This window comes from Ictalurus furcatus, chromosome 29 (assembly GCF_023375685.1).
Source record: "Ictalurus furcatus strain D&B chromosome 29, Billie_1.0, whole genome shotgun sequence".
Classification (NCBI taxonomy): Eukaryota; Metazoa; Chordata; class Actinopteri; order Siluriformes; family Ictaluridae; genus Ictalurus; species Ictalurus furcatus.
In genome coordinates, this window is record NC_071283.1 from 5,220,229 (window position 1) to 5,232,728 (window position 12,500).

The window sequence follows — 12,500 nt, forward strand, 5'->3', positions numbered from 1 at the left end:
TATATATATATATATATATATATATATATATATATATATATATATATATATATATATATACACACACACACACACATATATACATATTTATTTATTTTAGTATTGTATAGTATTGTATATATTAGTCACTGTCCACTTTATCAGGTATACCTGCTCATTTCTGCTTTTATCCAAACAGCCTATCATGTGGCAGCAACAGATCAAGAGCTTCAGTTAATGTTCACATCAACTATCAGAATGGGGAAAAATGGGATCTCTGTGACTTTAACCATGGCATGGTTGTTGGTACCAGATGGGCTGGTTTGAGTACATCAGAAACCACTGATCTCTCGAGATTTTCACATGCAACAGTCTTTAGAGTTTACACAGAATGGTGCGATAAACAAAAAAAACATCCTGTGAATGGTGAGAGCGATCAGAAGAGAATGACCAGACTGAGAGCTAAGAGGAAGTCTATAGTAACTGTCAGCCAAGAACAAGAATATTAGGCTACCATAGGCATAGACTGACCGAAACTGGACAGTTGAAGACTGGAAAAAGGCAAGCTGGTGATTTTTATTGATTTATTTTTCTTCTAATCTTCAACTTTCCGGTTTCGATGATCCAGTGGCCATGATAGCCTCAGATACCTGTTCTTTGCTGACAGGAATGGAACCCTGTGTGTGTGTGTGTCTGTGTGTGTGTGTGTGTATATATATACACACACACACACACATATATATACGTATATGTATGTGTGTGTGTGTGTGTGTGTGTATATATATATATATATATATATATATATATATATATATATATATATATATATATATATATATATATATATATATATAAAACATAAACAATCCCTGGATTCTCTGGGTGAAGACGAGTTCAGCGCATTCTTAGATATCACTTACTGCTTAATTAGATTTTCCGCCATCTTGGATTTTGTCAAAAATAGTTTTTGCTACTCCTCCTACAAATTTTGTCCAATCATCACCAAATCTGGCACACATCATCTTCAGAGTAAGCCTCGCTTTGATGTTCCAAATGATTTGCCTGTAATATGTCAACAAATCTGACAGTGAAACCACCATTAAGGAAGTGAGGCTGTATCTCAACAAAGACCTTCCACACTGGCACAAATCTTGGAAGGCTTTTCAGGACCGCGCTGAGACTATGCAACAAATTGCACGACAGCGGCACTTACTGGTCAAAAGTTACAATAACATGTAGAGTTATTTACACTATGTACATATACAATATGTTATGTACAATAACAATAAAATGCTTTCATCTAAGTGCCATTTTTGTTGCTACTCCAAATTTTGTCCAATCTTCACCAAATTTGACTTGCATCATCTTGGGACCTGTCTAAACAAAACTTATCCAGCAAACTCGATATTCAAAACCATTCTCCCATAATGGACTGGCAAATGTGTAAAACTACAAATCAGTCTGGAATCCCTTTGCCTATTGTTATGGCTCTGCTTTCCTGCGATTGCTTATGGAGCATTGTGCACGTCTGTGAATGTGCGGCTCACCGAGCCTGGGTGCTTGGCCCTCGAAAATGCTGCTTGCCGCTTTAATTGAACTGAATTTTTTTTTATTGTATTTATTTTATTTCATTTTTTTTTTTTTTACATTATTTTACTTTTGTATAACCAGACATGTTGGTTTGAATTTTACATCAAACATTTCAATCATTATCGTGATTTTTACCTTTGCATGCAAGAAGACTGTATAAATGAATATATAGATTATATAAATTTCCCTGTTTCTAGCTTTTCCCCAAACAATTCACTGCAGCGAAAGCAAGCGAACAAATGTTCACACAGGTCACAGGAGTGCATTTGTTTAATTGTTGCTCATTTTCTGACCAGTGATTTGTTGTTAAGACCATTAAATGCTCATGGACATGGTCTGCCAGGGTTGTTTTGGAAGCACTTAAATGGCTTGCACAAGAGCCCTAACCTTAACCTCACTGAACACCTTTGGGATGAGTTGGAACGGACTTGCACGCCAAGATTCTTTTCCTAACGTCAGTGCCCAACCTCACATATGCTCTTGAATAGGCCTATTTGATCAAAATATGTTGGTTCAAATCTTAAGATTTAGTCTGGGTTCATCAGGGTTCTGAAAGATGATTTCAGATATTGGAAAATGCTCATTGGAGATGGTAACATGTAAAAAAAACCAAAAAAAACAAAAACAAAGACCCTCTAAACAAATTTCAGAAATTCATCTGCTTTAAATAATAAGCCCTTAATATAATAAGTTACAAAAATGTTCAGTGCTGGTTTAATCATGTGCAGTAAACCACCTGCAGTTAACAATTTTATTGTTTACTAAAGTGCACGACTAAAGATTCAAGATATGAGTAAGACTTAAGACTTCACTCTGACTTGAATTGATTCCAGAGATGAAATATAACTTCTGAATTTATATTCAGTGTGTAATATACAGTGCCGTGAAAAAGTATTTCCTGATTTCTTCGGTCTTTGTGTATATCTCATACTAAATAGTTTTAGATCTTCAAACGAAATACAACAAAAGCAACTTGAGTAAACAAACTTATTTAAATTTTTTTATCGAAGGAAAAAAAAAGTAGCAGCAATAACTGCAACCAAATGCTTCTGATAACTGGGGCTCAGTGCTTCACAGCATGATGGTGGAATTTTGGCCCACTCTTCTAACTGCTTTAGTTCAGCCAAACTTGGGGGGGGGTTTCGAGCATGAACTGGTGCTTTAAGGTCCTGCCACAGCACCTGAATTGCGTTAATTAATTTAGTTTTTTTTTTTTTTTTTTTAATAGCCATTCAGAGGTGGACTTACTCATATTCTTTGGATCATTGTCTTGCTGCATAATCCAGTTGTGCTTGAGTTTCAACTTAGGGACTGATGACTGGACGTTCTGCTTTATGATTATTTATTTATTTATTTTTGGGATTTTGTGTTTACTTGGGTTGCCTTTGTTTTATCTTAGATTTTGTTTTATTATTTTTGATTTCTTTAATTTAGTATGGGAGATGCACAAAAATAGAAGAAAGCACTGTATATGTTCATGTTTTCTGTGATTCTGGGAAATAACTGAGATTTGTTTGTAACTGTGTTGCAGTTGGTGCGTGAGTGTAAGGAAGTACTGAAAGGTGGGCTCTTGATGAAACAGTACTACCAGTTCATGCTACGTGGCATCATTTCTGACTCACAAGGACTGCAGACCAAGGCCAACATTGATGAGTTTGAGGAAGATCTCCACGAAATGCTAGAGGCAAGTTATGGGTTGACCTTTATTAAATTTATCCAAGCAGTATTACTAACCAGAGATTATTTTCTGTTGTCACAATAAATAGCCCCTTCTCCTTTTTATACTAACGTGTATATATGAGTATCCAAATATATATATATATATATATATATATATATATATATATATATATATATATATATATATATATATATATAGTCATGAAGCCATATGACAGACCACCAGACCATCATAAGCTCGTGATCATAAGATTGAGAGTTCATATGCCAGAACCCATTCCTGGGCTCCTAAACAAGGCCTATAGAAGAAGTAGAAGCTTTTATTTGTCTCAATTACATTACAGCGCAGTGTAATTGGAGGTGAGGAGGGTGGTGGATGACCATGGAGTGCTGTAAATGTAAGGAGTTTGTATTTATCCTGGGATGACACAGGCAGCCCATGTAATTGACGGATAGTGGGTGTAATATGAGCCAACCGCTTAGTGTATGTGAGGACCCTGGCAGCTGAGTTTTGAAGTTGCATTTTATTAATTGTTTTTTTTTTTTTTTTTGTAGCTATACCATTGAAGAGGGAATTGTAGTGATCTAGATGAGAGATTATGAAAGCGTGGACCAAGATTTTGGCATCTTTGAGATAGAGATGGGATCAAAGTCGGGCTGAATTACGGAGCTGAAGAAAAGCACTGTTTGTTAGTGACCTAATATGGGGCCCAAAGAAAAAATGCCTGCTAGAGAGATAGGATGTAATCCAAGCTAGAGCAGTGCCAGAAATGCCAATGGAAGACAGACAAGAAAGAAGAATATGATGGTTCACAATGTCAAAGGCTACGTTAAGGTCTAGGAGAATAAGGATACTGAGGGTACCAGAGTCAGCAGACAGAAGGAGGTCATTAATGACTTTGACAAGCGCTGTCTCGGTGCTTTGCAGAGGGCGTTAATCAGGCTGGAAAGACTTGAAAAATTGTTGGTATCAAGGTAGTTTTAATTGATTGGCCACCACTCATTCAAGCAGTGTAGAGTGAAATTGGAGATTGGAAATGGGTATGTAATTAGAGAGCTTCATGTTGCATAAGAATTGGCATAACCACAGTAGTTTTAAGGTGGAGACGAACAGAACCAGTCTCAAGAGACTTATTGATGAGGTGGGAGATGGGGTGTTGGATAATAGATGAACAGGTCTTGATAAGGGAGGTTGAAACATGATAAAACTGGTAGTTAGAAGGATTAGATTTATTCATGAGTACAGAGAGTTTGAATCAATGGTTGCAAAGTGGGTCAGCGAGCGTTCAGTAAAGTGTGATTCTAAATGAACCGGAGATGTAGAGGCAGCTGAGACGTGTTGGTAGATTGCACTAATTTTGTCACTGAGAAAATTAAGAAAAGCTCCACGTTGGTCCACAGAGCTAGTGGTAGTTAACGCAGGTGGCTTGAGAAGTTTAAAGTGGCCAAGATGTTTTTGGGTTTATCACTGCCACTGCTGATGGCATAGGAGTAAAGCGTGGAGCAAGCAGCACTTAAAGCATCCCTATACACTTGAGCTAATGATCATGGTACAGACGCTGAAGCCAGTCTTCCTGCATAAACGTTCAAGTCGCTTACCTGCAAATTTCATGGCACAAAGTTCCAGGGTAAACCCAGGAGAGGTATTAGTGGATGGGACCAGTCAGGTCTTAAGAGTAACAAGGTCATTGAAAGTAGTAGAAACAAAAAGATTATAGGAAGACAGTATGGAGAAGATTAATCATAGACTGGAGAGACTGTAGAGCTGTCAAGAAGATTGAAGGGTTGACAGATTTTGTGTTACCGAAAGATGTGTGTAAGCCGCTCACTTGCTCTCTATGTCCTGCTGTAATGAATAAAGGAAGATGTTTCTAAAACCAAATGACCAAATACTTCCCCAGAGTGATGGTAAAGCTCAATGATGTATGCAGGTTTATTTTGGCTACATGCGCAGTTGGATTGAGATGTTGCAGCAGCTTCCACAAGCTTCCCACAGCCTGAAAAACCTACTTGAGGAGGAGTGGAATTTCACCAAGGTCATCACTCCATATATACGTGGTGGAGAAGCACAGTCTGGGAAGCTCTTTTGGTAAATTACTGTCTTTAATCCTTTCAAAGCCTTTAAACCTTTTCCACATTTTCAACCCCTCAGCCAGTTGGACTGTAGGTGCCATTGTACAGATAAACATAGCTGCTTCAATTGATCTTTTTGTGAAATCATTCTCATTTCTTTTATTTCTTTTGGACTTTTAGCTGAGTTATCAAAGTTTTCCTTCCTTGATTCCAGTGACATTGCTGGCATGCTGCTGAGATCAACTGGGGACTTTCTGGACACAGGCCTTCAGAAGATTTATGACGAGTTTTGTGAAAGTGCTGATGGCAGTACTGCCTTGGATGACATCAGGTAGAGTGTTAAATGACACAAACCACTGCAACATACAGTGGTGCTTGAAAGTTTGTGGAACCTTTTCCATATATCTGCATAAATATGATCTAAAACAACATCACAAGTCCTAAAAGTAGACAAAGAGAACCCAATTAAACAAACGTGGGAAGAAATTTATACTTGTTCATTTACTTATTGAGGAAAATGATCCAAGATTACATATCTGTGAGTAGCAAAAAGTATATGAACCTTTGTTTTCAGTATCTGGTGTGACCCTCTTGTGCAGCAATAGCTGCAACTAAACGTTTCTGGTACCTGTTGATCAGACCTGCACATCGGCTTGGAGGAAGTTGATCTCGTTCCTCAGTACAGAACAGCTTCAACTCTGGGATGTTGGTGGGTTTCCTCACATGAGCTGTTGCTTCAGCTTCTTCCACAACATTTCTGTTAGATTAAGGTCAGGACTTTGACTTGGACAGATGTCCTGACATTTTCCTTTAGAAATCACTGGTATAATTCAGAATTCATTGTTCTATCAATGATGGCCATCTATCCTGGTCCAGATGCAGCAGAACAGGTCCAAATCATGATACTGCCACCACCATGTTTCACAGATGGGATAAGGTTCATATACTGGAATGCAGTGTTTTCCTTTCTCCAAATGTAATGTTTCTCATTTAAACCAAAAATTCTATTTTGGTCCCATCCGTCCACAATATATTTTTTTTTCCAACAGCCTTCTGGTTTGTCCATGTGATGTTAGCAAACTGCTTGCAATCCTGCCATGCACACCATTGTTGTTCAGTGTTCTCCTGATGGTGGTCTAATGAACATTATTAACCAATGTGAGAGAGGCCTTTAGTTGCTTAGAACTTACCCTAGGTTCCTTTGTGATCTTGTGGACTATTACATGTGCTATCACTCTTTGAGTGATCTTTGTTGGTCGACCACTGCTTTTGGAGTGTAATGGTACCGAATTTCCTCCATTTGTACTGTAGATTGGTGGAGTCCAAACTCTTTAGAGATGGTTTTGTAACCTTTTCCAGCCTGATGAGCATCAACAACTATTTTTTTTTTTTTTCTGAGGTCCTGAGAAATCTCTTTTGTTCATGCCATGACACACTTCCACAAGCATGTGTTGTGAAGATCAGACTCCTGGATCCCTGTTCTTTAAATAAAATGGCATGCTCACTCACATGTGATTGTCATCCTATTGATTGAAAACTCTAATTTCACCTTCAGATTAACTGCTAATCCTAGAAGTTCACATACTTTTGCTACTCACATATGTAACAATGGATCATTTTCCTTAATAAATATAGGACCAAGTATAACATTTTTGTCTCATTTGTTTAATTGGGTTCTCTTTGTCTACTTTTAGAACTTGTGTGAAAATCTGATGATGTTTTAGGTCATATTTATGCAGAAATGTAGAAAATTCTAACGCGTTTGCATATATTGAAGCACCACTATATCAAAATGTGCTAGTTACAAAATATTTGGAGATGAAGAGATTGAGAGTTTAAGGTTTGTGTGTTTATTACTTGACTTACAAATGGTTTGTGACTGGCCACACAGGCGAGTTGTGATTGAGACGAGTCGCTCTCTCAAAGAGCTTTTCCATGAGGCTAGGGAGCGGGCGTCTAAAGCACTGGGCTTTGCCAAAATGCTGCGTAAGGTAGGACAGTCAAAAGTCTCTTTAATTAATCATCTTTTATGTTTGTTATTGATCACACACCTTCCTTCCAATCAATTTTATTTGATAAATTAACTGCCACTTTTAATTTCCATGGTTGCTGGTCATCACTCTGTAGCTGTGTAAAACCAGAAGTCTTGCTCCTCCATATTATTTCCTTATTGTTTAATTGTTTTAACTTATTTATTTATTTATTTATTTATTTATTTATTTATTTATTTTAGTAAAGCATGTCTATGTTCTGACCCCCAAAATCAACTGACAAGATAATTATGAAATCTTTCCTTAGCTGAGTCTGTTGATATAGAGTAGAAAGAATAGGCTATGGCGGGAGAACCACTGCTCTAAATGAATACAGAAAATAGTATTGAAACTAAATTTGAATAGTATTGAAACCTAAATTACTTAAAACATAATTTTCTGTTTCTTTAAAGGTGCGTAGGCACCCTATATTGGTTGCAACTTTTCCTCCATTTTTAATTATTAATAGGGGGTCTAGCACTACATGCTTGGAACCCTGTTGATTTAGTTAGAATTTTTGTTTTACAGACCAAACCATAGGTCCTACAGACATGAAATTTGGTCAGTATACTTGAACGTCTAATGACTGGGGAAAAGGAACTAGGGATGCGTATTCCCAAACAGATCTTACAGAGCAGCCTTGAGGAAGTTCACGACCGTTCTATTAATACCAGACATACACTTATTCAGTTTAAAATCATTCACAGACTGCGCTACTCCAAGACAAAATTACACAAGGTTTTTCCAGCTCTTTCTCCTCTCTGTGACTAATGCAAATTGTATGATGCTGATTTGTGTCATAGCCTTGCTCTATGCACAACACAACACAAGCTTCTTGCATATGGTTTAATTACAGCCAAAAAACTACTACTATTGTTCCCACTGTTAAAGTGTGGCTCAAGGAATTGACGTCCACCCTACATCTTGAACAAATTAGATTACCCCCTCTTTTTTTTTTTAGTTGGGTTTTATCTTTAGCAGGCGGTGGGGATGGGTGGGATTGTTGTGACATAGACTCATAGTGGGACGCAAGAGCAGGTAAAGTGGCAGTTTATTAGGAACACAGACAAATCCAAAAAGATAGGCAATAAACAGAGTGATAAACAGTCCAGGGTCAAGTGATCAGCAAACAGAGAATCAGAGGCAAAGACTGTAATTAGAAACATGGGCAAAGGCAAAGATTAAAACCAGGAAGCAATAAACAATAACAACGGCATGGTAATAACAGAAACGGAGCAATTACTTCACAGTGAGGCTGTAACAAAAGGAGGTTTATATAGTGCACAGGCTATATATAGTGCACAGGCTGTAACAAAAGGAGGTTTATATAGTGCACAGTGATGAGTGTGTAATTGAGAACCAGTACAGTCAGTCATGTGATGTGGTCAGGTGAGGTGCAGTGGCTAATAGCAGTCGTAGTCTCTAGTCCCTTTTCCGGTATTTACATAACAGAACCCCCTCTTTAACGCATGGCTCCCAAAGTGCGTGATAAGTTTAGGAGGGGTTCCTGGACATCCACACCAGATGTTCCTAAGGATTTCCAAGTTCACTTGAGAGTCAGAAAGAGGGCGCCTGACGTGTTCTCCGAGGTACAGCTGCGGGGCGGTCTCTTCTGTAGCTCCGAGAGATGACACGATATCCCCGGCCTGGCTTGGGAGTGGAGCGACGGCTACCACGCAGCCAGTGGGGGGAACGAAGCTCAAGGCAGAGCCCGAGGTGGGAGCGACGCTAACCATGGAGCTAGAGGGGGGAGCGACGTCCTCAGCCGAGCAGGAAGGCGGAGCGACGTCCTCAGCCGAGCAGGATGGCGGAGCGACGTTTCATCTGACCCCACGATATAATTTTCCACTATATTGTTTTTTCTGTCATTTTAAGTTTTTGGAAAAACCTTTAGTTTTTAACAGCCTGCAATTTTTGTTCAATCTTCACTAAATTTGGCTGAGATGATTTTGAGACTAGTCTCCACAAAAGTTATAAGAAGATTTTTTGATATTCAAAAGTGTTTGTCTGTAACACACAGACAATTATTACAGCAAAGCCGCCAAACATGATGTGAAGCCGCATCTTGACAACAGCATGGACTGAATCTTGAGAATACGTATTGGGATGGCACCCCCAGGGTCCCCAAACTTTTCACATTGTTTGAGCACTAGTGGGTACTAAAACATGAAAACCTTTTTTGCTATTCACTCTGGGACCATTCAGAATCACATCATAATTCTGGTGTTGTTTGATTTCTATCATGATGACAAGTCATGTCAGTGCACAAATTTTCCAGCTACAATTCTAAATTTCCACCATTACGCAAAGCAGGACATTTGGCTGTATCTCAGTAACACTTCAAGATGCCTCAATATTGAGTTCTGAAGAGAGCCTGTTAGGATTGTCTCATTTCACCACTAGGTGGCACTATAATAAGGAAAACCCTTTTTCCCCATTACTTTTGAAGTGTTTGGTTTAGAATCATGAATCTTGTTTTCCCTGATCTAATGACAGCTGGTGTAAAAATTTCATGGCCACCTTTGAATTTAATAAAATTAGGAATTTCTTGAAAACCCTTTAAAACTTTTGACAGATCAATTTGTTTCCAATTCTTACCATTTTTGGTTCAGATCATCTTTAGGCCAAACTGCACAACATTTATTAGATAGATTTTTTTGATAAAAATGTCCTTGCATAATGAAACCGAATCCAACAGTATATCGCACATGCTTGTAGACCCACGGCAAGTAGGAAAAAAAAGCAATGTTAAGGCCTTACATGTGTGCACAGCGCGCACAGTTTTTCCTTCTAGAAAAAAAAAAACATTTATATGTCATTTACCTCACTGTTGACTTTTTCAAAATACTGATTAAAATGCATTTGTGCCCATCTTTCTTTTTGGCTCAGCGCAACACCTTTTTTTTTTTTTTTTAATGAGATTTTGTTTTTCAGTTTATAAAAACAATGTAATTCAAATGGAAATCTTTCAATCAATCTCAAGGAAAATCTTTCTAAAGTCCTAATTCCGATCGGACTTTTTTCATTGGGAGGTTACTGTATAATAAAGGCCATTGTTAACATTATATTAACATGAGATGTATTTAGTAGGCATGGAATGTTTTGTGTGGCAACCAAGCATACATCGTAAAGACACTATCTTTGAGATTTATACAGAGATCATTATTCTGTGCGAATCGATCATAATTACTACAAATGTTCTTTGCACAATATAACATTACTTAATAGACATACGTCCAAGAATCTTATCCTGCAAAATGAAAAAAATTGGGGATTTAATCTTTTTGTGTCCATTACTTTTATATATATAAAACTGTTAAGAAGTACTTTTGTAGCCCAGACACTGAATTGTTGGCTGTAGGTTTGTGCTTATCTAAAGGGCTGTTGAGAAACCACAGAATGGGGAGGACATTAACGGCATTATGGAGAGGAGAATAATGGCATGGTGAAGACATAAATGGCACGACTGTGTCACAGTTCAATTCTTTCCAAACAAGAAGAAGAAGAGAGCTTTCAGAGCGAGGAACAAGAAGAGCACTGAAAGTGAAGATCAGGGCAAATAAGAGCTCCTCTAAAAAGAAACTGGAGACCAAGCCGCAGCAGAATAATACCAAGGATGTGGGATGTGATATGAAGCTGATCATTGGCTTCAAGAACATCCGTGAGCAAATTGAGTTAAGTACAGATTGGTCCAATGAGCTCAACCAGCTTTTTAATCGATTTTGCAGCTGCCCCCCCCGAATCCTTCACATGTCACACATTACAACAACACGTACAGCTGTGCCCACCTTCCCCTGTCTACTCCATTTCAGGGATCAGAACCACCAGATCCGATGCTCCTGTTTTCTGTCCTCTACTTCTTGATCCCCAGAGAACCCAGTATGGATACTACAGACACCTCACTTGTATATCACAAGCTGGAAAGTACAGACCTGAAGACCAGCTGTCACTGCAGACTGTACTCATTACAGCTCTATAGCTCACATTACAGCTTCTGGTTTTATGATTTGAGAGAGCTATGTGTACGTCTTATGTCTCTGTAGTCATCTGGCGACTTGGAGCAACTTTTTGAGCATGCCTTATTTATCATGAAACCCTGATTTTCCCTGAAAATGTTTGGCAGAATTAGGTCAATGCTTACCAGTAAACCCCCTCTCTGAACTCTAAATCTGATCACAAAACAAATCAAAATGATCTCTCGAATGCACTTCCAAATATTCAGAACATTTAAGATGATAAGCTAAGAACTGAACTCAAGTTAAAGTGAAGCTAAGCAATATTGATCAGTAGTGAACAGTAATAAACAGTAAACTCACCTCGCCTTTCTCAATTTTAAAGTAATTCTTTTTGTTCGTAATTTCTTTTAATTCGTTTTCTTCAGATTGGCAGTGATCCTTACGTGCTTGTGCTACACGGTGTGTTGGAATGTTTCAAAAATCTTTGTAGCTGCTCTGAGTTCAGTTCAACTCAATTAGGACAGTAGAGAAAGTCACCCAAACCAGAAGAACACCACCACAAGGAAAATTAGCTTTTTCAATCATTTACTCAACAGAAATAGCAATAGAGGTGAAAAAGTGGAAAAAGTAAGTACACCCTTGGCCTCAGAAGCTAGTATTGCCCCCTTTAGCAGAAATAACGTCTTGTAGGCGCTTTGCATAATTGTCCACCAGACTTGCTGGAATTTCTGACCACTCTTCCATGCAATATTCTTTCAGTTGCAAGATGTTTAAGGGTTTTCTTGCATGTACATGCAAAAGCTTTTTCCTGGCATGCCTCACATGTAGGTCAACTTTGTGCAATCTCTTTCGGATTGTAGAAGTATGCCACTGCCAAGCAGAAGCACCTTGGCACCAACAGTTGCAAGACTAGTAGATCCTGGGGTTTTGTGGTTTTTGGAGACTTCATTTTGCATCAGATGGTCTGCTCTTGGGCTGAATTTGTTGGGATGGCCAGTCCTGGTTGTTTGAAATCTGTGCCATTTGTTGATTATTTTCCTTACAGTGATGTTTTTCAAATAATTGAAATACAATTCAAATAATTGGAGATCTTTTTAAATCCCTTGCCAGTCTCATAGGTATCCACAACCTTTTTTTCTGAAGACCTTATAGAACTCTTTAGATCTTGGCATGATGACACCACACACCTCAA

General features: G+C 38.3%; 1 protein-coding gene across 8 annotated transcripts in view; it reads left to right on the plus strand.

Moving 5' to 3' along the window:
* map3k4 (mitogen-activated protein kinase kinase kinase 4) overlaps window positions 1-12,500 on the plus strand; it is a 73,904-nt gene that overhangs the window by 34,416 nt on the left and 26,988 nt on the right. For all 8 annotated transcript variants that reach the window (XM_053619690.1, XM_053619693.1, XM_053619692.1 and 5 more), the window contains 4 exons: window positions 3,101-3,253; window positions 5,181-5,338; window positions 5,537-5,653; window positions 7,214-7,313. In XM_053619690.1, the coding sequence (XP_053475665.1) occupies window positions 3,101-3,253; window positions 5,181-5,338; window positions 5,537-5,653; window positions 7,214-7,313 (528 nt within the window). The remainder of the gene's footprint in view (window positions 1-3,100; window positions 3,254-5,180; window positions 5,339-5,536; window positions 5,654-7,213; window positions 7,314-12,500) is intronic.